Below are 27,381 nucleotides of genomic sequence, written 5' to 3'. Positions count from 1 at the left end.
ATGTACAGCTAATACCTGGCAGGAGGGTCAGAGAAATGGAGTTAATGTAGATCTGCCCTATTTTAAAATCCCACCAGTGATGGTGAGCGGAGCATGGAGCCCTTTGCCAACACTCCAGGAGCTCTGCTGAGCCAGGGATCCACCACCTGCCTCTGGGCTTGTTCCCACCACACTCCCAGGTGCAGGTGGATCACTTTGCTGGAGCTTTCTCCGTGGCTATAGGAACAAGCTATAGTGGGAAAAAAATAGTCCTACTTTCTAGCAAATCAGATCTATTCCTGTGCTTTATTGGATTCCTTGTAACAGAATCTCGAAGAAAGTTGGCAACAATTTACCTTTTTTTTCAGAGTTTCTAGAGCGGGGAAGTCTCATTAACTAAAGATTTCAGGGAGAAAGGAAAGTTCTTAGAGGAAAAAGTGGAGCACGGTTCTGCTTCCTGAGGGAGGAGGGAAAATGCCCTGGATGGTGGAGCTCAACCCTACTCTCCAAGAAACAACTTGGTCAGTGCTAGCTGTCCACTGCACAGCCTGCTAAACTCACCCTGCCCTTGGGCAGGAAGGAATTGATTTTCCTGGCCAGGTTGTCAGCCTTGACATTCCACCCTTTTGACGAAGAGCCCTGGGGCTCAATCCCTTCAGCTCTGTGATGTGCCCATGAAGCAGTGCAGCAGGTGATCAGCCCCGTGCAGCTGCACTGGAGTCCCAGGCTGCAGAAGGCAGCAGGGGCAATCCTAAACTGCCAGCTCTTTCTGTCCAGCCTCTGCTGACTGTGTCCAGATCTGGGCTTTGCTGGAGTCCTCAGCTGCTGTCAGACTGCAAGCTGATTACCATAAACCCCTGGAGAACTGCATCAAAAGCCACATTTTCCTTCTTGGGAAGGAACTCTCCAGTAACCAGTTCAGAAGATTGGCATTTTTTTTCTTTGCAAAGTCTCTGGGTTTGGGCTGGGTGGCAGACAGGTGCCAAGCAGCCTGGGAACCAAGAAAGAAGCCTGGCACAGGTTTGCTCCATGTGCAGCAGTGATAACACAGAGCAGCTTCTCTCCACCGCCGGTCTCAGCTTCCCAAGTGAAGGGAGTGCTCCAAGACCGTGATTAGGCTGTGCCTGCTATTTTCTCACTCAGTTCCCACAAGGCTTCCTCATTCTGGTGCTCACAGAGTCTACTGGCTTGTGGCTTTCCTGTGCTCAGGACTGCTTGGAGATATTATAATCCCAAAGGCTGAGCCCTGGGGCAGGCAGAGCAGATGGCTGTCTCCAACAGCAAGAAAATTAAAAAAAGAAAGGGAGAGGGTAGAGGTCAGTAAAATCTGCAACACCCTAGTGCTCATCAATAATATCTTCCACTTAAAATGGCAAATTCTTCTGGTTCAGGGGGAGTCCTACCAATAAAGAAGGCAAAGGACCATATGTGGGAGACAGGCCCTACAGAAAGCAAACACCAGTTCCAGGCTATCTTGTGCACCCATGGCAGACACCAGTGTGCATTTCATGGCCATGATGTGGATGGAAGGCAGATTCAGCCCTGCAGCATCTCATGGGGAAACCAGGGGTGTCTGAGCTGCACAAGAGGAATGAGGTTGGCAGAGGAATCAGCAGTTCCATGGACCCTGTGCTGGCTGGGGAGTTGGGCTCCAAATCTTCTCAAACAAACCAAGGTGCAAAGGGCTGCACAGGAACATGTTCCACTACCCCAACACAGCACAGAGTCAACCTGCCACTGTGAGCTGTCTCCTCTCTCTCTAGGGAGGCTTCTTCATACTTGTGAGGAAGCCACTGACGAGGAAGTTGTTTTGCCCTGTGGACATGGTGGTTGTGTGAACTGGGCAGACTGAGCAGCCCTTGGCTGCAGCCATGGCAGACACTGGTGGCCAGGACACCGTGCCCACACCCCACTTCAGAGCCCGCACTCAGCAGCCCTGTGTAGGGTGGCATTTGCTACCAGCCTCCTTCTCCCAGAGCTAATTTGCAGCTTTGCAGAGCAGCTACACATTGAGGCTGTGCTTGGGGATGGCTGGTGGCAGATGGTGTGTGTGTGGTGGCGAAGCAGTGCCACGTCACAAGCTCTCTGAGACATTTGGCCGGGCTTCCTGACAGCCACATCCCACCACCCAGGAGTTCAGCTTCCTGGCAAAGCCACTCCTCCACTCCTGAGGAGCGCTCCTGTCCTTGTCACCGGACTGAGCTGACACCAAACGCTTTCTCTTTGCTCCTTGCAGGTGAGAGGCTCCCTGGTTTCCTCCTGCCCAAGGCCAGAGAGATCTGCCACAGGGAGCAATGGTCCCTGCCAGTCTGAAACACCCCCACCTGTTGCATCACACCCTAAACTGCACTCTATGTTCCCTCTGGTGAGGAATATCTTATTCCCATGCTTTTGGACAAAACCCAGCACAAACAAACCATAACTGATGGTAGATATGACAAATAATGATGATCATGGCAATAGTGGCATCGCTGCTGCTCCAGAGTTTCTTCTGATTTCTTCCTTTATTTAGATAAATGTGAAGACAAGAGCAGAGATGTTTGGCCATAGGGCAGATCAAGAGGCATTGAAGGGATGTATTACGAAGGACTGTAACACCAGTCCTCTGACAACTAGAGTGTAACAGCCTGGGCAGTCTGGGCTCACCTGCTCAGGAGCCCACTCTGTGCTTTGTCTTGCTGCCTGCTGGTCCCAAGTCTGTGGACTTGTCATGGCTGAGCTTTTGGGGTGCAGTTCCCAGGACATTTTCCTGATCCCTTAGAGTTATTGCCTGGGGTAATGCCATTAACCACAGGGCCATATGTGCCACAGGAGGTCCCTGGGCACTGTGACAGGGTTGTCACACCACGCATAGATTGAGGCTTGGCTGCCATCCTGCCCAAAGTGCAAAATGAGTGAAAATTTCAGATGAATGTGATGTGATAGTCCTGTAACAGGTGTGGATTGTGACTCCTATGGTCACAGACTGGCTTCAGAAGAGCAAGGCTGCAGCCTCTCCTGCTCCCTCCCTGCCTGCCTTTAGATGGCATTAACCATCTGCTAAAGCCCATGCCTGGCAGTGCTGGTGACTGACAGCTCTTTCACTGGCACTGCTGCATCCTGGGAAAAGGTTTTATTCCTCTTGCCTGCACCTTTGGCTGTAGAAATGAACTCTCTGAGCACTCCCATTAGACTGAAGGAGAGGATCATCTGAGACCTGGGCCTCTTTGCAGCACAGGATCAGAAAAGCAAGAGAAGTAGATGGCAGAATTTGATTGAGTCCAGGATGTGGTCGCCTGACAGGGGTGTATATTTGCCTCTATTCTTACTCAAAGGTCATTAAATTAAGATTTCATGAGACCCCCACACCGCTATAAATGTTGCTGAGCTCATTTCCCACACTGGGCAGTGATTTATCTCACAGCCTTGATAAAATGACTAAGCTAAAAATGTCACCCACTGTCACTGAGCTGTAAGTAAGGTAGAAGGAACAGGAGACTGACACAATGGATTTTCATAGCAAGGGAAGCATTAATAAATGGTTTCTTTCTGATGTTCTCATTAGTTCTCTCTCATTCATCCTCAGGACCTGCCAAGCACAAATGACACCGCCATTCTGCACCAGAATGGAGAGCAGATGCCCCCATGCAACCTTTCTGCATCCAAAACCCCATTTTTATCTCACCCTGCTTAGTAATTGATGTATCAAGGGTAAGCAAGCACAGCGTCCGAGTACCTCAAGAACCTTTTACTGTCACATCCAGCCTTGTCTCTTGAAATTTTTTACACTCTGACAGGAATGGTTTGGAGGAGGCAAGTGGCAGCACCACAGTTCTCCAACACAATCCTTTCTCCCTCCTCATCCAGCAGTGCTGGGGGTCACTTACCAAAAACAAATTATATCCTGCATTCATTTCCCTTCCTTTCTGCCTGTGAAGAGGTTGTAGACTCCTCTGCTTTCTTTGAATCTAATCAAGAATATCTTTTTTTCCTTGAATCTTTATACCCAGGAATGAATGCCAAAGAATTAGTCCTGGTGCTTAGTTGTGACTGATCATGAATCACATTAAATTGCTTCTGTTCCTTTATTGGACATGCTGGCTGGATCCTGGTATGTGTTATTAAATTACTGCTCTGACAGAGAAGAAATAGCAACTGAGTGGCAAGTGAGTGCCATAGGAAAGAGGCAGATTTGGGAGTGTTGGAGGACCACAGTCTCTGTTTCCTCTGATAATCGGGAAAAAATCATGTGTAGGAGATTACTTCAAGCAGGAAGCAGAGCAGTGGGCTTTGAGGATTTTTCCCCAGGGTTTCTGAGCACCCCAAAATCCCAACCATGCATGAGGGATATGCTCAGAGCAGTGCCAGGGTACGCAGTGCATGTCAGGCAAAGTTATTCTGCTTGGGCTGTAGCAGATGGATCGAGCAACAGAGCAACGCAGAGAAGAGAAACACTGGAACCCTAACACAACACTCCAGTGCTGCAGAAGGCTTCATACAAGCAGAGATATGTCTGATCATCATAAAGATTGTTCAGAGAGAAGAATTAGCCAAGAACTGGAGGTGAAGAGAGGTTAAACATAGGCTAAAGGAGGCCCTGTGGGCATAAGGATGTTAGAAAGGCGAATGTTTTTAAACCACTTCTGTGTGGAAGGAGCACAAGCTGTGCTTGAGCCATTTTCTGTTTTTTTCCTCTGAGCTGTTCACAGTTTTCTCCTGGGTCAAATGCAGAATCACAACACTTCTGAATATTATAGCAAAGCAATTAAATGAAGGGAGAAATAGTGGGCGCAGAACAGTGCATGTGTGTATAGAGACTTGCATCATTGCAGCTTGCTGGGCAAAGATGCTAAGCCACAAATGAGGAACAGGAAAAAAAAAGCAATTTGACTTTGCACCTTTATGTGCACGTGCAGATCCCATGGTTACACCAGCTTGAAAAGATCAGAAATATTTGCCTTCTGCTCTTCCATATTGCTATTCTGAGGAGCTTATTAACACTGAAGTGTCAGTTTTCCCATCCCTCTTTGCTTTCCCGTTGTGGTAGCAGTGTTGCTGTACCCTCATTTAAGGTAACAGTAAATGAAGCAAGACCAGCTTTGGGATGTGGAAACTCTTCCTCAGATCCACATGTTCAGATCCCTTATTCCCTCATACCATCAGAGGTACAAGCCCTAAAGAAGGACATATATGTGCTGATTCCAGACAAATCAGTTAGTCTGTTAAATTATACCTTGTCTCCCGCACCGCCAAGTTTGCCCTCCCTCTGTCTGCAGCTGATGGGTGCAGTTTGAGTGCAGCTCTGGGACATCTAGTGGCTGGTAGCACTTGCAGTTAAGGGCTCACAGCAGTTTTTTGGTGCTTCTTCCAAGAAATCTGTCAGAAAATCGATTTAAACCAAAAAGACACACTCTGCCTCAATTCCTGGGGCTGCAATTACTTCATCCCTCAATATATTCATATTGGCAAAGTGTTTAGGTGTGCATTTGTGATGACTTTGTTATTCCCTTGCATGTCTGTCTCACCCAGCCTGGGGAGGCATCTTCAGCTATTCTCATTTCATTGTTTCTTTACCACAGTTTTTTCTTTATTAAGGGATGTTCCAAGCAGCTGGCATTAGCATAGATAATTGGATAATGTTTTGGCAGTCCAAGAGTGAATGTGTTAATACATTCCCATGTACTGCCATGGCCTTTGGCTGATCTGTATTTGAAAAATGAATCAGGCCTGAAATAAAGATGACTTGCAAAAACCAGACAGATCTTTAATATTAATAGGGAACTGTCAATTGGGATTTTCAAGAAATCCTCAGTCTGCTATGGATCCCAATCCTTATTCCTTTGGGATTCAACTAAGGCTGGAACCTGAAGGAATCAAAGAAGCGGCAAGAAGCCTAGTGTGTTTTTATGAGCCTGGATAGTCTCCAAGGAGCTGTAGTATCCTGACCAGAGCTCTAGTGACAGTTGATGGCTTTCTGGGGATTTGAGAAAAAAATCAGCTATCTTCTATTCAGTCTTCAATGCAGCCTGTACCTTTCCATCCCTGATGATACCTATTAACCCTGGACAAAGCAGAGAGTATATCTCAGCCCAGGGGATTGCCAGGCTACCAGGGAAAAGGATACAGTGCTGAAAAGAGCTTTTTAACTGTGCAATCTTTTCTGATTCGTGTTTGTGTCTGCACTGCTCTGAAAAGGGGACTCGAGGCACAGCTGAAAGTGCAGCAAATGGCCCAGGGCAGACCCCCTGCTCTTTCTCTTGCCAAAGCCTTTATCAGCCATGTGGGAATCTCCTGCAGTGAATCCAGGCCTGCAACACTGAACTAATTTTGTTATAAACTCCTGGGTGTCACATACTCCAGAGTACTTTGTTGTGGGTTAGACACTGAATCAGCTGTACAAATGTTGAGGGAAGGATCAATTTTCCAGTAATCTTTTCCAAAAATCCTGCTGAAGAAACTCAGGTGGCCCAGTATCAGCCTTCAGACTGTTTTCTTGCTCTATTCCTGGAAAGCAGGGGGACACTGCTCATGATATCAAGGGGCTCATTAAAAGGTGGGTGTCAAAAGTGACTCATTTGGAGAGTTTCTCCTGGAGTTAAGGGACAGTTTCAACAGCTTCTTAGAAAACACAAATGAATCTGCAAAATGATGACTTGCTCAGGAACCCAGATTCTGGCCATCTCAACTGCCCCCCATTGCTCACATCGAGGTCAGCATGAAGAACCTTTTTGTTTACACTGTTGTTGACTTCTGCCTGGGATAAAAATACAGTCTGTGCTTGGAAATCATTGTGATTCCCAAAACCTTGTCACTGCGTAAGTCTCAAAGCTAAAGTGAATCTTGGTTTTGGGTTCTCTTTTTTGTTTTGCCAGATCAGACTGTCTTACAGTTCAGCAGGGATATGGCATTTTGTTTTGTAAATACCCACAGACAAAACTTGAGATTTCCCTTAAAGGCTTTAAGCTTTGTGAAAAAGTAGATCAAATCTAGTAACATATTGAATCTGGTTACTGAAATTTCAGGAAGAGCAGTGTGATAAAATGTCCTTACTTTGCCCTTGGGAGAAATGGTACCTTCATTAAAACCAAACAGCTTTTTCATATGGAAATAGCAGGTGGCAGGAGTAGAAACAGACTTTCATTTTCAGAGAAACAGACGGAACTATTCCAGTAAAAGTGGAATAGCAGAGCTAGGTTGAAATGGTTGGCAGTTTTATTCTGCAAAAATATTCTACTTTTGCCATGAGACAACGTGTCACTCCTTCCCCTCTCTGTTTTTCAGCCCCCTCAGTACAGCTCAAATACAAGTGTCTACTGGAAGGACCAGAGTTTAAATATAATTGAGGAAGAAATCTAGTTCAGTTTGTTTGGGAAAACTCTCCAAATCTATCCCAGAGCTGCACACTAACTTCCAGGGAGAAAAAGCAATTAAGAGCACTGAATGCACAAAATAATCCTTAAAGCCAGTGTCAGACAAAACTGAACTCACAGCTCTCAGGGCTGTGATTTATTAATCCTTTTATCAGGCCTATGCCATTCTCTGAGTTATTTTCCAGCTCTGACTGCTGCCAAGCATTTCCTTGGAAGCTGTGGACTGTAAAACTATTAACGGTCTAGTGGAAGGTGCTTATTAAGAAAAAGACACCTTGAACCCCAAGCCAGAATAAAGAACAGATATCCAGCTGGAGTTGTGCTGCTTCAGAACTCTCACCCTGACTCGTCTGAGAAAAAACAAGTTTTTGAGAGTCAATTGCGCAGGGAGGTGGATGAACAGTCATCTCCTCCTCTGCAATTGATTCATTGCACACTGGAATTTGAGATTTGGGGCAGAAATGGAACGAAGGAAATTGATGTCCTATTTAGGAGCAGATAAAACTCCACCCTGTGCTGTAAATTCTTTTTTAAAAGTCAGGTTTTTCACAGGATGAAGGTTAAATATTTAATGCATTTATACTAATTATAAAGAAACACTTTGGAGCTCCAGGCAGCTTGTATAAATCTTTAAACTTCAGATTTTTAGCCCTTTGGATAGTTCCTGTTTAAAAGGAGAAAAGCAAACACCAAAAACCCGGCTGGACTTTGAAGCATGGCCTGAAACAGACACATATTGCTGGGAGAGAAGCTGCCTTTCCCCAGAGACATCCAGAGAAAGCATCATGCCAGCCTCCCCTATGCATTATACCAAAGAAGGAGCTCCACCACGTCGTGTGTTAGGGAGAGTTTTCTCCCAGTTTGCCATAAGGGGCCTGGACTTGTCCCACTGATCTCACCAGATCCCAAAGGGACCCATCCCTCTGCCAAGTGGAGGTTTCTCATCTGGCTGTATCCCCCAATAAAGAATTCCAGCTGACCTGAACATGCTGAGGAGTGAAACATTATCAAAACTTTATCAGACCTAACTGTCATTTCCACAGGGAGGGTTATTTCTTCCATAGCTGCTTTTCTAGCAGAAATCCCACGTCATAGGCACCTGGAAGATAGCTGGTTGTGAGGAAGCTGGAGCTCTGTGGGTCCCAGGCAGCCAAGTCTTGGAAGAGACACTGTCTTGGAAGTTCTGCACAGCAGACTGGTATTAAATACCAAGAGAGAAAAGAATGAGAAATCAGGAAATAGAATAATACTGGTATTTCCTAGAGATCAGAGTTTCCTATGAAAATGAGCACATGCCATGAAATTGCAAAATATCAAGACATTTGCCTTTCTTTAGAGCTTGTCAGAAACAGCTAATAAATAAAGTTCAGGGTTTGGGAAGTCACCTTTTCAAACATCTCCTCACATGCTGCTTTGAAACTGAATTTCCTTAGGGTCGCTGAGTTGGCAGCTTTGAGGGGTTTGCTATGTGTTCCTTGGCTTGAATTCTTCTTAGGCATTACCTGGCATCAGAAGTACACGGCGACTCTCCAGGTCCCAGCAGCTACAAAATTTACAGCAATATATTCCATTCCATTTCTGCTTGGTTTTTTTGCACTGCCACTTTTTTATGAGCAGAACATAAATTACCTGAGTTTAAATCATGACCCAGAGTTGAGTGCATTTCCCCAGAAATAGCATTCTCTGTTTGGGGCACTACTGCCAAAATTACATTCCTGGAGCTGAATTCCTATCCCATCCAAGACATTTATTCCAACCATATTTCCCATCATACTATTTTATACTATTTAGGTCATTTATATTTTCACACTCCCACAGTTAGTTCTTGTAAGTTGCTTTGCAATTATGCTCTTTACTGTGTTCTCTAAAGTCACCTTCAGACCTTTAAACACCTTCAAATTAAAACAGCCATTTGACTTTGGTCCAAATCACATTTATTAGAGAAGCTGCACTAAACCACTTGCATTCCTTGGACAGAAGGAAGGACTGAAAGATGCCCAAACAAAGTATTATTTAGTCTAGAATTTAGTTGGCAGGGACCATGAGGAAAACCTGCTGCTCTTTGCTTTAAATGTTGCTTCAATTAAACTTATTAATAGTTCTATCCTAAGCAAGATATTAATGCCTGAGCCCAGTTTAGTTGTAATTTTAGTTCTAACTAACCTAATTCTAGTTTTAACTTGAGCACAGTAGTCTGTAATGTCACAAGCACCTTATGCACAGAGAAAATACAAGACAGACAAGAAATGCAGAAGTTTTTCCCTTGGAGCTTTTTTTATTTCCCATTGTAGAAATATATATTTTTTAAAAACCAAAACTGTTTTGCTCTTTTGTGTTCCTTGTTGCTTCCTTACAAGTCTCCTTCTTAGGGCCACCATGTGCAATTTAAAGTACACCACAACCAGCATTGACAAATGATGGAATTCTTAATATACTGATGAGACTTCTGGTGGACATCCCAGCTGTCAGTTCCAGCAGGTCAGTTGTGTCGGCTGCCAAAAACCACTACACTGTTGTATTGGGATCCATCACCTAATCCACTATTTAGTGATCTGTGAGATCCAGCTCTAGAACAATTGAAACATCCCTCATACACAGAGAAGAAGATAGGGAAATTGAGTGTCAGAACAATCAAGAAATAGAATATACTTAATAGGCGGAGATTACATTTTGTGAGTGTCTTTCCTGCAGCATGGAAGTGAAACATCCTCGTTTTTCATTCAGTCAAGCTGCAGGGAGACATCAACTGCAGGGACAGCGATCATGCAGTGCCATCAACTGTCTGTTTCTGGTACCCACAGCAGCTGAGACCTGCTACTTTCAATACCAACGACCAAAAAAAATAAAAATAAAAATAAAATCACACAATTTGAGCGACTCGTCAGGATGACATTTCGGAACGAAGGTTTATGAACTTATTTTAGTACAAATCTCAGGTTCATTTTTCCGTACCTGAAGCCGCACACCTGGGGGCAGGTACGGGCTGCCGAGAGCAGACTGAAGCAGCTCGAACTCTTGTGCCATCTGCTGGGAACAGCTTCTTTGACATCGCTGCTCGCACAGGGAGCACAGCCAGCCCTCCCTGTTTGGCAACTGAGTTCTTTGTCAAAGAGCTTGTTCCACTTCTTTTACCTCCTATCAGTCAAGAGAAGTGTTTTGGAGACTGAAATCCTCTCTCTATAGTGAAGCAGTTATAAAACACAGGAACAAACTGCCCTTGCAGCCCCAGCTGCCTGCAGAGCCTTCTTGGAAAGGTGAAGCCTGCGGTGTATCCAGGGAAGGGCTCACAGTCCTTGTGACTGTCGTCCAGCCAAGGGATTCCACCTCGGCCATGAGCTGTCCCCTCTTTCAGAGACAATCCCGTGATTTCCTCTCTTCTGGATTTACCCTCTGTGAGGCTGTAGCTCAGTGTGAGCACTCTCTTAGTGCAGATGCTCTCTGCTCCCCAGGGCAGTGACAGGGAGTCACCTCCCTGTAATGCTGACCGGTTGCTAAAACCAAATTCCATTTATACCTCACTCTTACCTACCTGAAATGTGGCTCTTTGGGAAAACACACAGCAGGACGTTTTCTGCTGGAGAGCCAGGCAGGCTGGTCTCTGTACTGTGCTTGTTTACTCATGGATCCAGCCTATCCCCAAGGTAAAAGCTGTTCTTGCACAGTTTTGTATCTCCTGTCTCAGATCCTTCGAGCTGACATGCACTTCCTCCTCTGAAAGGTGACACATTGAACCACTCACTACTGGTGCAAGCTTTTTCAGACTTGAGGTTTGGTGCTGGTTCCAGCCTTCACCACCCCTAAAGGATCTGCAGGATGCCCTGCTTATCCCTTGCACCAGACCAGACACAGGACTAGGAAGGTCCCAGGGTAGGAAGAGCTCAGGGAGGGATGACCTGTATCATTAACACAGTTATATCTCAGCAGCCTCTGGAACAGCAGGGACCCAGCTGCAGGAGCTCTGTGAAAGCAGAGGGTGATACTTCACCTCTGTGCCCACACAGCATGGAATTGTCCTGCCTGGATATTGTGGTGGAGATTGCATGGTCCAAAAATACCAGTTGAGAAGGACTGTGAGCACCTCAGCGGTGAGGATGAGAATTTTATGTGGACAGATTGGAGGAGCTCTATGAAGGGAGCTCAGTACACTTTGCTGGAAGTAAGAGGCATGACCTGTGACAACACAGGCAGCAAGGGGAGAAGGGTGAGGGAGACACAGTGGGAGTCTAAATGAGCAGGTGTTGACAGCACACCTCTGCAAACTGAGTATGATACATTGATATGCAGGCAAGGAGTGTAAGGAGTGTCAAAATCAACTAATTCTGCCATGAATCAGCGCCCCTAAGGCTTCGGCAAGAACACTGGGAATGGCCCAAACAGACAGTGAGAAGATAGGGACTATGGAGGAGATCAGGGGAAAAAACAAGTTTTGCCTGGAAAAGAAAAAAGAGTGATGACAGCAACTGATGGAGCTGAATTGGTGTTTGCAGCTTAAGATAACTTGTGGGTGCCAAGTAATTTTCCTTCTCACTTTCCAAGATAATTAACCTTTGGACTGAGACTAAGCAGGAAATTAATGAAGTCCTTCCATCACCAAAAAGGAATCTGACAGTGACTTTGATGGGCCCAGGACTGTATCTGAAAGCAGAAGAGAAAATTGAACTCTGGGATGCTGTAATTGAACTGAGCCCAAATAATAACACTTTGACAAGTGCTGCTGCCATAAATTTGAGATCTGGGTGCAGTGCAATTGAGCTGTGTGTCCTGTCACTTCTTATCCAAAAGGATTATATGGATTACCAAACTGAACTCTGACTCGGATTCTTTTTTGGAGATCAAGCTAGACTTTTCCTCATGTCCCAAAAATGTTTTCTTTTGCCATTTACCTCGAAAATGTAGTTTATTAGTTGCATAAAACTTATCTAGCCAGTAAGTATCTTGATTTTTCAGTGAAAACATGCAATTGAAGTTGTAGGGAAGAGCTGCTACTAAAACAGATTTAAAGGTGATTTTGCAATTCGAAGCATTTGTGAAATTTTATTTCTGTGAGGGTGCATAGAATAACCCCACTGCCTGTTTTCCATGGTCTCTGTTATGTCCCTTTGGAACGGTCTGCTCAGGGAGGTGCTGGAGCCACTGTCCCTGGAGGTGTTTTAAGACCGGGTTCATCACTTAGTGCCATGCTCCAACTGGCAAGGAGGTGTTCTGTCTTATGTTGGACTCAATAATTCTAGACGTCTTTTCCAACCTAACAAATTCTGTGATTCTGTGACTCCTACCGTGAGGTCCGGCCAAAAGAACAGCAGTGAGAAATGGCAAAAAAGCCAGAAACTGTTTCTTTTGTTGCCGAAGAACCGCTGCAGTCGCAGGCCGCAGCACCTCCTGCGCTGGACTCCCACCCCAGCGCTTCCTGCGGCACCAGGAGCTCCGCGGGGACAAAGAGCGCACAGCGCGGCGGGTGCCGAGGAGTGAGCGTGCCACGGGCCGTGTCTCAGGGCTTCTCCCCGCTCGGGATGGTGGCGGGCACCGACAGACGCGAGTCCCGACAGCCGCGGGCCCCGCTCCGCGCCGGGGCCGGGCCGGGCCGGGCGGGCCGAGCCCCGTCGCCATGGCGACCGTGGGGCCGGGGCGGCGCGCGGGGCGGTGGCGCCCCCTGGCGCCGGAAGGGGCGTGCCGCGCGGCGGAAGCGGGGCCGAGCGCCGCAGGGTGTGTGCGCGTGTCCGTGCGAGCGGCCGCCGCTCCCGTCGCCTCCGCCCGTGGGATCCGCGCGCGCCGCCAGGTGAGGGGCCGCGGCCGCCATCGGGGTGGGCATCGGCGTGGGGGGTCGGCAGCGCGACCCGCGGGGCGGCCCGCCCCGGCCTGCCCCCGCCCGCCCGGCCCGCTCCGCTCCGCCCCGCGCGGGGAGCCGCAGGCCGCGGCGGGCGCGCCGTGCGGGGGTCCCCACGGGAGGGTCCCCGGTTCGGCCTCCCCTCTCCTGCGTCCCCCGGCCCGGGTAACGGTGTGACCCTCGCTCGGCGGGCCCGGGCGGGGGGCGCCGCCCCTCCCAGAGCGGCCGGCGCTGCCCCGCCCCGGTGAGTCACTCGGTGCCCGGGGCGCGGCCGCGCTCACCTGGGCCCGCCCGGCGGGAAGGGCCGCGCGCCCGGAGCGAGCCCCGCCACGCCGGGGCCGGAGCGAGCCCGCACCGCCGCTCGGCCGCGCCGCCTCGGGCTGCCCGCACCGGCAGCTCCGTGCCCAGCCCGGGAGAGCGCAGCTGCCGTGGCCGTGCCGGTGACCGTGAGCCAGCCCACGTCGGGCCGAAGGTGGTCGTGGCCCTGGATGAGCGCTTTAGAAGGGAACAAAAGGCGTTTATCGTTATTTAATAATTTTGATCATTCGTGTCCATTTGGGAGTAGAGATGCGTTTAGGGAGGACCCCACAGGGAATGAAGGTTGGTTCAAGCCAGTCCCAGCCTACAAAAAGGCTGGGCAGTAGCCCAGATCTAACGGCCCTGGGTTTTGTTTGAGGTGCAAATAAACCAGGTATTAATTGGGATGCTGAAATGACAGTGGCACACAATCACACATTTATTGGCATAAATGCATCTCACACAAAGATCCCGATACAAATTGGTTGCTTTCAGATAGATTCCTTATTAACAGTTAAAATACCTTTTCCAGTGATAGGAAAGCAAAAAACACATCATGCAACACTACAGAAATGAAATTCCCATGGAAAAATATCAGAGACTTTGGCAATGTTTGTAATGTGTATCTTCAGTGGCTGTAGGAATATTTGTATTTTCACGTGTTTACTAACGCAGGACACCTCAGTCTGAAATTATAATACTTGTAAATGAAAAAATATGCACTTACTTTTATTTTAAAGCAATATTGAAATATAATCTGGTCTAGAAAAGAAAACAAGATCATGAGTGCCTTTTTCTCCCTTCATATTAAAGGACTGCAAAAATATCCCCTGTATCGTATTTTGTTTATTAAATTGGTACCAATAAAGTGATAGACTCGTTGCACAGATGGGCCTGGTGCGGTTTTCTCAACCTCATTATGTCAGTACCGCATGTTCTGATCTCTGCTATTTTGATGTTGAGTCTTTTTATTTTTTCCTGAGCAGGCCTGTGCCAGTATGCAGCTTTTTGTGATGCATGTGAATAAACTCAGATGAGGAGGAGCTCAATAAATAATTACTTAGTTAATGAGGTAAAAGCTCCTACTGTGATCCGTGTGGTATCCTAATACCAGGCATTACAGTAGTGTGTCTGTTATATGGCCACACTTCTTGCCCCACCCTGTAATACAAATACCGTCAGTTTATTATTAACAAAAGTGATTTACTTGTGATATGAAGATATTAGTTTGGCGTGAACTTTATGCCTGGGGGAAGATTTTTTGGGTTAACTCACTATTTCCACCTGGATTCTAGCCAAAAACAATTCTGCTGGTTGGAACAAATAGGTGTTGCCATGTGGGGATGTGGTGCTGTGGAAGTGCCTGCGTGTCTCCACCTGCAGCTGTCCTGAGCAAAGGGCCATAGGCAGGGAGCAGAGCTCTGCTTTTCAGCCTGGCATTAAGAAGAACAAGGCTGCTGACACTAAATTTAAGATGTCCATACAATATCAGTGTTGCCACATGCTGTTGGTAGTGGTCATGGCATTTTGTAATTCTCTATGGAGACTGAAAACGATTGAGTGTCATTTTATTCAATTGTACAAAGCAACAAGTAATGATGGTAGCAGATGGCCAGAGCAGGGTGAGGCATGGCTTTATAGAATGTTAATTTTATCTCAACATTTGCATAGAGATTTGAGCTGAAGGCCAGGGTAGATGCAGAGGAGGCTGAAGTTATGTGCTGCACAAGGTCAGCAAAAATATCACAGCTGTGAAGTCATTTTCCTTTTTCCCTCATTATGTTTGCAGAATATTTTACTGAACTTGCTATACCCAAGCTTCTGACAGGAAGATTTTACTTTCAGATCTTACCAGAGCCATTCATTTTTTAATCAGTTATTTTTCAATCCATGGTAGCCTTTGAGGGAACCAACTAGAAAAACACAACTAATAAAATCAAATGCCTAATACTGCAGTAAAGCAAGGAAGGTTCCTTGCACTCACTTGAAATAGTTGCACTCCATTAACTGTAAAAAATAAATGTTGGAAGCAATGTCCACCTGACAAGGAATGCCATCCCCATCATGCAGTTACTTGTGTCAGCATATGTGTACCTGAATGGTGGAGAGTGATTTTCTATTTATTTTAGAAATAATGTCTCTGAGTCTCTCTGTAGTTATTAGAACTTTAATTTGAAATACCACCACTCACTCAGATGTTTTAATTTTGGAATGAATTGCCTATCCAGAAATCAAATAATGTATGTTCACCTATTGTTGGAATATTGAACTGCAAATTCTGCACCAATCTGCTGCTTTTCCTGTTAGAATTTGAGTGGACTTACAGAGCTTGTGACTTGACTGGGAAGTATGATTGCCTCCCATTTCACCAAACCTTGTTCTATATTCCTTTCTCACAGTGAAATATGCAGGTCTGTTAACCTGCAGCTCTGCTCGACTCATTAGGGACCAGTATGTGAAACCAGTAACTACGCTGCTTTCTCACCAGTTCTTTTCTACAAAGTGGAAGTGTTTGTCTGATAGATTCTCATGCTTGCTGTAGAGAGAAAAACAGTGCACAAAAATCAATGACTTAATTAGCATCAGAAGAACAGGTCATCAAGAGCAGCAGACTTCAGACCAACGTAAGCTTATTAGTATTGTCCTGTCAGTTCAATATGTTATATAAGCCAGATTATTTTCAGTGTCAGTTTTCATTTGATTTCTACAGACTTTAAGCACAGTTAGTTCTGATCCGTTTTGGCTTTGTCCTAAAGAGCCCATAGGAATGGGAAACGATGAAGGCTGCAGAGCAGATAGAGTAAGTGCTGAGGAGTAAGCTGTAGTTCTCAGAATCCTGTTCTGAAGAACAGTAGCTGCATGTTTTTACCTCTCAGCTGTTAATGGGATGTAAACCTCCAGTTCTGTGTGTCCATCCATTCTTGAAAGATCCATGGGTGTTCTGACTCCAGGTACTGTTCCCAGCCTGGTCACACCATCCCCTTCTCATCACATCTTCCACTGAAAGATGCAGGCAGCTAGAAACTAAAAAATTTTGCAGGTTCTGACCTTTACCTTTGATGCTTTGTGATATGTTTCAGTCTTGTCCACACAGGCGTAAAGATTTTCTGGAGTGGAGTAAGCACTTGTAACTTACAGCACCTGCATACATGCTCTTCTGCATTTGTAAGAGAGCTTGAAAGAGCTCTAGGCTGTATGGGAGATAGAGGGGAAAAAAGAGTAAAAAAATTACATTTTGAGTGTGGGATTTCAAGTGATTAAAATTTCTGGCAGCTGGTGCTATTGGCTGGGACTGGTGGGCAGTGGTTGGCATTCCTTATTTTGAACGGTGTCCAGCCACTTCTCTTTGGAGGGCTACTAAGTTGTGTTGGACAGATTCTTAAGAAGACGGTGTCTTAAGAATTTGAACTGTGTTAATGCATCTAATATCAGAATCTTCTGCTTAGAACAGGCAACTTTCAGGACTCCTCCATGGCTGTGATCTGCACGTCTCTGCTCCTTTTTCCATCGTCCCTCTTTTCCCTTTGCCACCATGGCATGGCTTTATCAGTGCTAGAATAGATCATTCCTGTCAGCCTCCTGTTCATCACCTCTGTGTGTTTTGCTCCTAGCTGCAGGTAACCTTTGGTAGATGGCTTCTGTGTGTGGCCTAGGTGTATTTTTAGCTCTAGGCTTTGCTTGTTTCAGATTGTGGCACACTGGTCCATTGTTAGAATGTGGCTTTCATCTCCTCTCTGGGAGGGACCAGTTATAACTGATAGTTGCTTCTTTGCCTTTTCAAACATCACTCCTTTCCTTGTATCTTTTTTCCTTCTGGCAAACACTTCCCTCTTTTGGAGCTCAAGCCAGCATAGCTCTGCAAAGCTCTCTCCAAGCTTCTAACAAGGTAAGCAATGGAGAATCAAATGAGGATTTTAAGTGTTCCTTTAGCAGCATCCTGGGAAGGAAGTAATGGTAGGCTTACTGTCATTGGCAGATATTTTGGTGTGGGCAATGATTTTCTTACTGCATTTAAGTTCTTTTAAATCCATATTACTCAATACTACTTGTGTTTCATAGCAAGCCTACTAACAGTACAGATATTAACACAAATTAATGAAGCTCAAGCCCCTGTACGCTGAATTCTTATGTCAAAACTAAGCCAGTGAAATTCTCAGGAGCTCCATCTTTAGTGATAAGTTTGAGTTTCATATATGCATAAATGACTTTCATATGCATAAATTAGTTTGCTGAGAAAAGTTGCTTGATGAGAAGCAACATTCTAAGCTTTGTGCTGGTATTTTACTTGTATAATTGATATGTTAAACTGGTTTCTGGATCTCTTTCCGTTAGGTCTTTGTGCCCCGGTGTTTTCCTTCATGTGCAATTCCCTTTGTGATTTCCTCTACGTGTCCTTATGTGAACCCACTGACTGCTGTGAACTGTCTTGCATCTAAATATAAATGTTAGTGAGCTTGATAAAACAAACTCTGCACCCTTTCAAAACTAAACTCTATATTGTTTGTAAACGGAATTCTGCACAGATGACTTGTCTACAGATTAGACCGCTATTGGCAAAGTGCAGATCAGAGATAAAACTAACTGACCTTTCAATGGCAAAATGTAAACTCAGTTGGAGTTACTTGCCTCTGCACTTCAACAAGCAGACTGCTTCCACATAATCACATTCCATGAGAAGAAGAGGAGAAGATAAGATATTTGCAGTAGAAATACTTCTAGAGTAGTAGCTGTGCAGACAGTGAAACTAGAAGTGCTCTGGAATTGTTTAATTTCAATGTCTTGTTGTATAAAGTTAGCTCTTGTAATGTAAAAAGTATTCTTCAGGTGCACTTTGCTCATGTTCAGATTTTAGTGAGTGGGTAGAGAAATACCACTCACAAATTACTTCCTGCATTAAGCACATGGTCTGCAATTAGTGCTGAGTTAAGGGAATGGTTTACAAGGTTTGATAGACTCAACAGGGAAAAGTGGGATGGGTTGTCTCAAAGGGAAATGGTCCTTGGCTTGTTCTGCATTGTTGCTATGATAGCCTTCAAAGTAAGGAGAAACAAAGCACACCACAAATCCCACTCTACCTTTTCCATCATCAGGAGCTGTCTGTCTGATAAGCCTGTGGAAAGCAATGGTAATATCCCCAGGGTAAAAGCTTACTGGGGAAGAGAGAACCAGATGAATCATGCCATACCACAAGTTGTCACACTGCTGCCCACGGTCACCCTGTCTTGTTGAGGGCTTTGATCTGAAGTCTGTGTGGCACCATTCAATAGGTCCCAGAATCCACTGGTTTAAACACAGCACTTGGAACAGAGCTTAACCAGAGCCCAGCTTACTTAGCAGTCTGCAAAAGATCCCTTTCCATAAGACTGGTTTTTGTACTCCATGTCCTTACTTTGAGTGCCATATGAAGCTGGACACATTAGGATCTGTAAAGGATCAAATGCAGGCAGGAGAGAGTGTGACTTGCTAATACAGAGCAGGTACCCTTGGTTGCTGGGCTTACTTAAGGAACTTTTATGTGAAATCACAATGTTTGACAGGATATCCTGGGTGAATTTTTTTTTTTTTTGCTAAAGTGGAGTATCTTCAGCTGGAGGGACAGAATGTGCTCATCTCAAAATAATTTTTGTAGTTAGGACTTGTCCTCAGCAGTGTGAGCAGTGTATGAAACTGTTCATACACACAGTGGGAATTTGGGTCTGCATCTCATTGTCCTGGTTGAGGATTTGGTGCAGGGGACTGGTTTTCCTCTATAACAGTGTAGTAGGTGATCCTTGGAGTAAAATACAGGCTGAGCAGTATGTGCAAGATGTTCTCCATCAGAAGCCTGTCAGACTGGAATCTTCAAAGGTGAGAGTCAGGGAAAGGCTGCAGCAATCTCTTTCAGCATGTTGGTTCCTTCTAATAGGACTGTAGGTGCTTCTGTGATGAACAGAAGTCTGTGAAATACAAATGTAAGACTTACTGTTCTTTTTTGGGTTTTTTTTGCTCTTTTAGAAGTTGTTTTTATGCTGTTCAGTCTCAGCCTGACAACTTACCTAGACAGTGAGAGCCCTGATTAGGCTTTAGAAATGGGAGAGGATAATTATTGCTCACTACTGATGAGAATAACAGTTCTGGATGTGTCCAAAAGTGAACCTGCACACCTGGAAAAATTTTACAGATGAATTTGGGTTGTCTGTAAGTTCATGAAGTATTGAGGTATGTGGACATGATTTTCTGAACCTGAGAGAGTTTCAGGCTCTCAGGGGCTGAAAAGTTTCCCAAAAGACTTTCCCTTGGGAAACAAACCAGCCCCTGGTGGCCTGAAACTCTCTCAGGTTCAGAAAATCATGTCCACAGAGGTCCATTTTGATAAAGGCAAAGGAACTTCTTTACTTTCTCCTGTGAGCCTGGCCCTGAGCAGTTTCATTTTCCCTGGCATAAACTCTTCAGTGACCCTGTGGCCATGTGATATGTTTTCACAGCTTTGGTTGCTAAACTGCTTCATCAGAAATGATAAACAAGTTGTTTTCATATAAGCAATTTGTTTGGTAGCAGTGACCATTGTGTGGGCCACATCCCATTCAGATTTTATGAATGTCAGTGTTATTTAAAAGGTCTTGAAAATCTGAGACTGCAACCTCCCTAGCTGTGTAGAGTCATCCATTATGTGTATGGTGATGCATATGTAAAAAACCCCACATTATTTTCTGGCAGAACATTATAAATGTACTTTCCATAGTTGCCAACAACTACAGCTTTCCTGGGTATGGTTTATGTAAACCCACTGAAACATCTCCTCTAACTTGCCAAAAACGTTCTGTGTCAGAAGGAGCTGTCCAGTTCTTCAGTGCTCCTAACTAGTTGCTCTGGTACTGCAGGGGAAACAAACAATAACAACAACCAAACCCCTGAAAAAGCCCCAGGAACCTGGTGGTTTCTTGGTTAATATCTCCCCAGCTGAGCTGTGGCTAGTAAAGGAAAGAGGAGAGCTTCACATAGGGCTGTGTTAATGCCAATATAACTTTTGCTGCATTTTGAAAAATGATGCTTTGATATCTTCAGGATTGTCATTAGTCATTTACACATGGAAATGATACATATTTGATAAAAGGTCAAATACATTTTTAGAAAGAAACCTTTTGTATTACTTTATTACAGTTGATAGATTTCTCTCTTAATAGTGACTGTAAGATCTTCACCCTTCAGCATCAACTTCCCCAGTGCAGACCATCGAGAGCTTTTTCTCTATTTTTATTCCTCGCTAATTGCAGGACAGCCATGGATAAAAGTGAGTTGGTACAGAAAGCCAAACTGGCTGAGCAGGCGGAGCGTTACGATGACATGGCTGCTGCTATGAAGGCTGTCACTGAGCAGGGACATGAACTGTCCAATGAAGAAAGGAATCTCCTCTCCGTGGCCTACAAGAACGTGGTCGGTGCCCGTCGCTCATCCTGGCGTGTGATTTCCAGCATCGAACAGAAAACAGAGAGAAATGAGAAGAAACAGCAGATGGGAAAAGAATATCGTGAGAAAATTGAGGCTGAATTGCAGGATATCTGCAATGATGTTCTGGTAATAATCCAACAGCAAAAATAACAGTAGTTAGTACTGCAGCATTCTTCAGAGAAGCTTAAGGAATTTTAGTTGTGCTGTAGACACTGCAGCACCTTAGCAGGGGAATATTTTTGCATACTTGGGTCCAATTCTAGCTCCTAAGTCATTTATCTTGCTTCTTAGGGAATTTGTTCTAAAAGAGGTGTTCGGTTTTTTTGCAGCAAAAAGCAAACAAGGCCATGTTGAAGACCCCTGGCTGCTGGCTGGAGGGGTTTACCATGAAAACAAATTTAGATCTGGGGCACTGACATGAGTACTGCTAAAAGGCCTACTGTTTAAATTCTTTAATTAATAAATGCTGATGTCCTGAGTCTTGTTTGGTATTTTTTTTTAAAGGAGAAGATGTGTAGGTCTTCTCCCAGACTTTGGTCTGGTCAAGATTTTGCTCTTTCTTTCACTCAGACAAGAGGGATTCCTTTTATTGTTCCATTTGCTTAAGATCAGTCAGGAGCAGATGCTGTCAGTGCAGTCAATCTTTGCATCTCTTTCTGAGTGCGCATGTGCTGCCTCTGGCACTGTCAAACTTTTCAGCTGAAGTTGGAGATAGAATCCGTTTCTTGCAGACAATTTCACAGCTCTGCATGGGGTTCAAATTTGTGGCAGCAAAAGTGACCAGATGTGCTAATTTCCATCTGCTGCTGTTTGTTAGTTTGGTGATGGATGTGGGTTTGCATCAGCAGGCTTAAGCCCTGATAGCCTTTGGATCCTGCATGAGGGAATTGTGGGTAGGATCTACATTTTCAGCTCTCCATAGATTAGGCTACAAGTAGTTTATCTTTTTTTTTCCTCAGAGTTTAGACAACAGTAGGCAAAGTGATTAACACATGAGTCTGCGTAAGTCATGACAGAAGTCATTGTTACTGTTTGAACAGTTCATGCTCACCATTGTAACAAAAGCTCTGTTTCAGACATTATTTTTATGACTCAGGAAACATCACTGTTTTTAAAATCTTTCTCAGGAACTCCTGGATAAATACCTTATTGTCAATGCCACGCAGCCAGAAAGCAAGGTCTTCTATTTGAAAATGAAAGGTGATTACTACAGATACCTCTCAGAGGTGGCATCTGGGGACAATAAGCAAAGTAAGTAGAAATTAAATCTTTCTGTGCCAACCAAGCAGAATCAAGCATAAAAACCAGTTGTGTTCTTTTCCCCAACATCATGCATTTATTTCTTTTCACTACTGCTCTGTAGTTATGAAGATAGGTGCAGAGCAAGTCACTTTTGGAGAAAGATTTGACTGAAATTAATAGAAGTGATTGACAGATGTTCATCAATGAAGTCAAACTGCTTGCAGCCCCTGACTACAGTGGCTGTTTTCCAAGCATATGTGGCAGTGTAAAATCATTTTCCTGGGGAATGTAGGTTTCTTTCTTATGCTTAGTTTGTTTGATCTCATGTTTAAACTACGAATTCAGCTCAAGTCTTCACTGTTTGCAAACTCATGGCATACAAATATGAGATATTGGGTTCCTGGGTTCTAAAGTAATAAATTCTGAAATGGGAAAGCAGTGCTGAACTGTCTGAATTCCTGTGAGTGTCTGATGTAGTGCATGTCTCGCAAACTTAGCTTGATGTCAATATGGAGCCTTATTACTTGTGAGTAATGTTACTCATTAGCCAGGAAGGAACTGTCAGCTTTGCCCTGAAACCCCAACCTGAAATACAAAGTTCATGACCTAAATGCAGCAGTTTAGTTACCTCTTCTTCCCCATATGGTTTTGTCTGGATTTATTGATAACTATGACTTCTTCAGCTGGGCTGGAAATGAATGTTTAAAACCAGAACACTAGAGTAGACTTTGGGTCCATTTAGATTGGTTGGAATTTGTTGAATAAATTTTATTTTAAGTTTCTATTAAAAAATCTATTGAAGCATTAATTGTTCAGCAGGTGGAAGGCTTTTGCATGTAAAAGCATTGAAAGAAGTGTCTCTGCATAAATAATTGTATGAATTTCTGGTGGCACGGTAGTCTAGGCTGAGAATAGAATTGCTTCCCCTGTGAAGTATAGAGAGATGTACTGTGTATTTATGGGGCTGTGTTTGCTTCTTGCAGCAACGGTAGCAAACTCCCAGCAAGCTTATCAGGAGGCATTTGAAATTAGCAAGAAAGAGATGCAGCCAACACACCCCATTCGACTCGGTTTGGCTCTAAATTTCTCTGTCTTCTACTATGAGATCCTAAATTCTCCTGAAAAAGCCTGTAATCTGGCAAAGACGGTAAGCAGACTCTTCATATCACCAATTTTTGTGGAGGCTGAGGAGGTAATGACATGGTTACAGTAGCACTTTTTAGATGATTATGCTTTTTCATATCAAATTTCTTAAAAATGCTGTCATAAAAAGGTTGTCATTGTATATTTTCAGGTAAGTTGGTTTGCTGGACTAGCTTAGTTTTGGGTGAGGCTAATTTGCTACTGCAGCTGTTCCAGTGACAGGGAAGACAAATTGCCTCTGTATAATGTCCACCTAATTCTCTTAGAATGTGTTTGTGTCAAAATTGAAAACACTTGAATTAATTTAGCACTTCTAAAGTGAAATATTTATTTAAATTGGAGCACTCAGCCAGTACATGAAGTGTTGTCTGTGTGCCCGTGTTTGTAGCCCTAAATGTCCTTGTTATCCATATGCATGTGTGCCCCTCTCTCCAGAGACCAAAAAGAGCTTTTGTGATGGGTTGTGGCAAACAAATAGACAGTCATTTTTTTCCTTAGCCTTCTCCCTAAAATAGGATTAGTCTTCTAAATGGAGCTTTTTGTGTCTGTGAAAATTGTCTGGTAGTAACTTGAATAACATGGCATTAGGTGAATCTTTGTGTTCTTAATATGCACTTCAGTAGGACTTTGTAACAAGAAGTGATGTTGTGCTGTAAAATTCTTCTGCTGTTCTTGCTTTTTTTTAGTTAAAATGCTAACATCTGTTTGAAACCTGAATGAAGAAATAGCACTTATGGCTCTCAGACTCCAGTATTGATTTTCATGCGTAACAGATGGATGGGAAGAATGGCTTTGTTAATCTCTAGTGGAACATACCTGATTTCCTCTGCTGTTCTGAAAAGAAATTGAAAACCTTCCTCCCCACTGTCGAAAAATGTTGTGTTCCATTTTCTTGTCTACTTCCTCATGTACCATACATATATATATATATGTATATATATATATATATATACACACTCATTCAAGTAATGGTACCTTTGTCTTTCTTTGCTTATTTAGACCATTGAGACCTTCCTTTTAAATGAAAGTCTCTTTTTTTAAGTGTTGTCTTAAACCTGACTTCAAGCTATGTGAACCATTTTTCATCATGACACATAGTGTTCTTGCCTCTGTAGTATTTGATATTTAGTAAAGTTTTTCTGGGCTTTTATCTGGACACCCCTGAAGACTTCTGTTTTCCCCTGGCTGTCTAGGATCTGGTGTTCACTTTGTTTTACATTTCTTCTTGAGGTGGAAAATTAAAATACTGGAAGCTTTTTTTTTGCAGAATTTGGATAGTAATGTGGCAAATTTGTAAGCTCTGTATAAGCAGAAGTGACTTCAGGAAGCAGAGTGTGCAAGTGTGCAAAGAGTGTCTTTGTTTATGTTTTTAGGCATTTGATGAAGCGATAGCAGAGCTGGACACGCTGAACGAAGAGTCTTACAAAGACAGCACCCTGATCATGCAGCTGCTTAGGGACAACCTCACTGTGAGTACCATGGGGCAAACCACTGCACTCTAGGCTGCTGCACTCTGAAGTGGGACTCAGCATCTGAAAGCTGATTCGGTTCTGTGCCATTAAAAGCTTTTTCTGAGGCGTTAACTGCATGTGTTAACTGCGATGCTTTTTGTAACCAGACCAGTTAGACTTGCTTGTTCAAACTAGGAATCACTTGTTAACTGCTGTAACAAGCTCAGATTCCTTTTGTAACACAGAGTGGAGTTTGTTCTCAACAGTTTTACATGGAACTTTCCAGCTTGTGCTAGCTTCTTGCTTATCTTTTATTCATGTTCTAGTTTATTATTCTTCAGCTTTACTATTAAGTTCAGTTCTGCATTGCTCTTAGCTGAGAAAATCGCACAGCTACTACTAATTACGCTGTCTTCCCTTTCCTGACAATTGTAATTAACTGTGCTTCCAGCATAAACACGTGTTTGTATTTCCTTACAGCTATGGACGTCGGAAAACCAGGGAGATGAAGGGGATGCTGGGGAGGGAGAGAACTAATGGCTGTCACGCTTCACTATATGTTCAATGTCACCCTGTATCCTACACATAATCCCTTTGTGCGACAAGCAAAAAGAATAGTACATCGACTTTCACAACCTCAACGTAGCAAAAACTGTCTGTGGGGTAAAACCGGTTGGTTGGTGTTTTGTGTACCTAGAGCGGAGGTCGGTTATTCCAATGGCATTCCGAACTTTCCTATTCTGAACATTTACAGTTCCGATTACCGTGTTTATATTTTTAACTGAACACTGTGATAATAATAATAAAGGGTTTTGTGATTGCAATTGACTTTACAAAACTCTTATTGGTAGAAAAGTAGACATCAATTATGTAACTCTGGCGAGCTTAATTTGGCACCAAAATAGTCGAAGTACAATTCTGTTGTAAAGTTGTACAGAAAGTTATAGAGATTCTATTGTGACACTGGGGCATGGAAGGAGAACAATCCAATGTATGGCATTCCAGTTAGGGACACTGCTATGAGGTAGTTGAACAGGCACACTCTGTAGACATTTGTAACCGAGTCTGAGGCACCGCTTTCAGTCAAAAGCTCACTTTGTCAATCCTGTCTTTCTGGGGATGGGCTTTGTTTTGGGGAGGAGGGAAACGGGGGAGTTAGCAGCTTGATTTCCAAACTCTTTACACTGGCAGATAACTGGGATTTGACTTCTCAAAGTGCTTTCATGCTCATACCACATGCATGACTAAGCCCCTTCCCACAGCAATAACTTTTACCTAGTTACAACTTAGATATTCTTCAGTAGTAAAAATTCTTGGTTCGCTGCCATGGACTTGCAATAGGAGAAGATTCAATTTTTTGAATGGCCTTATTAGTTTGGATGATACCATGAAGTGATCTGTCACTTTTGCATTACTTTACTCTTAGGTGAATCAAAATCTCCATGGTATTCCCATTCTCAATTTATCCTGAAAACTTCTTAAGTAATCCACTGAGCCATCTTTAAGTTCACTTTATAGAATTTTTTCTCCCACTGGACTCTTCATCCTTGACCCTTTCACCTGTTTAAGCTCCATTAAAGCAGTTCTGGACTACCACATACGCATCATCCTTTCTTTGGTTCCTGGTGTTGTCAGGATGGTGGATGAGGCCTGCACCTCACCAAGGACAGGTTTCTTCCTTGGGTGTTTGAGAGCTGCCAGTGCTGTTGCATGCTTTAGCTCTTGTCTGCCATTCTTTGGTAGTACCAGGAAGCTGGCTCAAGTACTGGCTCAAATATTCAGGATTTCCCATCTTGTACTGGAATGCAGACCTACACATCTGTAATGCTTGTAATATTTGAGCTCCAATCGTCCTCACCTTGTCATGTTTCAAACATGTCCCATTAAACAAAACTAGTGAGAGTTGCGTGAATAATGCAGTGGAAAAGATTAGGAATAGTCATCTATCAGTCCCGTGGTATCATCCCCTGCGTTCACATTCCACTTAGGTATAGGACCCATCTGTTTGTCCATCTGTCTGCTGAAGAGAATTTCATGCACTGATTTTAAAACTCCCCTCTACTAGCTGAACAAATTGTGCAGTTAATACTTGGCGCTTGATAAATGCAGTAGTGAATGTGGAACCGAGCCTGTCTGTATATCTGGTAGCTCTTTTCGCTTTGTTTTTACTGACCAGTATTCTGCCTAAAGTTTGCTTCTGTGACGGTTATATTGCCTAGCACACACGTGGTTGTGAGAATAGTATAGCAAAAAGAAATACCTGGTTATTGATGTACTAGATTTGTGTATGTCTTTTAAACAGTTCTAGTTTCACCTTACACAAAATAATCAGGAAAGTGTAAAAGAATTCAAAAGTGAATAATAAAAAAAAATTTTATCATTTGGTTGTCTGTCGTCTTTGCTATAGTAGTGCCAAAACCTGTGGTAGTAAAATCACCATTTGTACTGTTTTCAGTTTGTGGATTGTGTGAGTTGATTCATGGTGTACAAATACTGAGTTACTCATTCCTTTGCTGAGAGACTTTCCTACACACCCTCCCAGATTAGCGAGAGAAAACACTGTTTCTCTGCTTATATATTGTCATTGCAGGGCTTAAATGCAACTCTAAATAACCATTTAACTTGCCATGAGTCATTGCATATTATAGGGTTGAACACACTGTAAATG

The 27,381-nt window shown here is 43.9% G+C and overlaps 1 protein-coding gene across 1 annotated transcript; it reads left to right on the top strand.

Moving 5' to 3' along the window:
• Positions 1–12,978: 12,978 nt before the first annotated feature.
• YWHAB (tyrosine 3-monooxygenase/tryptophan 5-monooxygenase activation protein beta) lies at positions 12,979–27,093 on the top strand. The gene is made up of 6 exons (XM_005524672.2): positions 12,979–13,104; positions 20,703–21,003; positions 22,005–22,128; positions 23,103–23,266; positions 24,636–24,731; positions 25,194–27,093. Exons 2-6 carry the CDS (start codon positions 20,710–20,712, stop codon positions 25,248–25,250), a joined length of 735 nt encoding a protein of 244 aa, XP_005524729.1. The 5' UTR covers positions 12,979–13,104; positions 20,703–20,709; the 3' UTR covers positions 25,251–27,093.
• The last annotated feature ends 288 nt before the right edge of the window (positions 27,094–27,381 follow it).

This window comes from Pseudopodoces humilis, chromosome 19, assembly GCF_049639895.1.
Source record: "Pseudopodoces humilis isolate 2021_Gansu_Grassland_sample_001 chromosome 19, ASM4963989v1, whole genome shotgun sequence".
NCBI lineage: Eukaryota > Metazoa > Chordata > Aves > Passeriformes > Paridae > Pseudopodoces > Pseudopodoces humilis.
The sequence above is the reverse complement of the archived record's forward strand: the minus strand, read 5'-3'. Positions and strand labels throughout refer to the sequence as shown.

What these genes read in the sequence shown, in the direction of transcription:
- YWHAB (XM_005524672.2), top strand. Translation starts at nt 20,710, where the DNA reads ATGGATAAAAGTGAGTTGGTACAGAAAGCCAAACTGGCTGAGCAGGCG. An exon ending in CCTGTAATCTGGCAAAGACG is followed by an intron (nt 23,267 to 24,635) that starts GTAAGCAGACTC and finishes TTATGTTTTTAG; the next exon opens with GCATTTGATGAAGCGATAGC. An exon ending in TGCTTAGGGACAACCTCACT is followed by an intron (nt 24,732 to 25,193) that starts GTGAGTACCATG and finishes ATTTCCTTACAG; the next exon opens with CTATGGACGTCGGAAAACCA.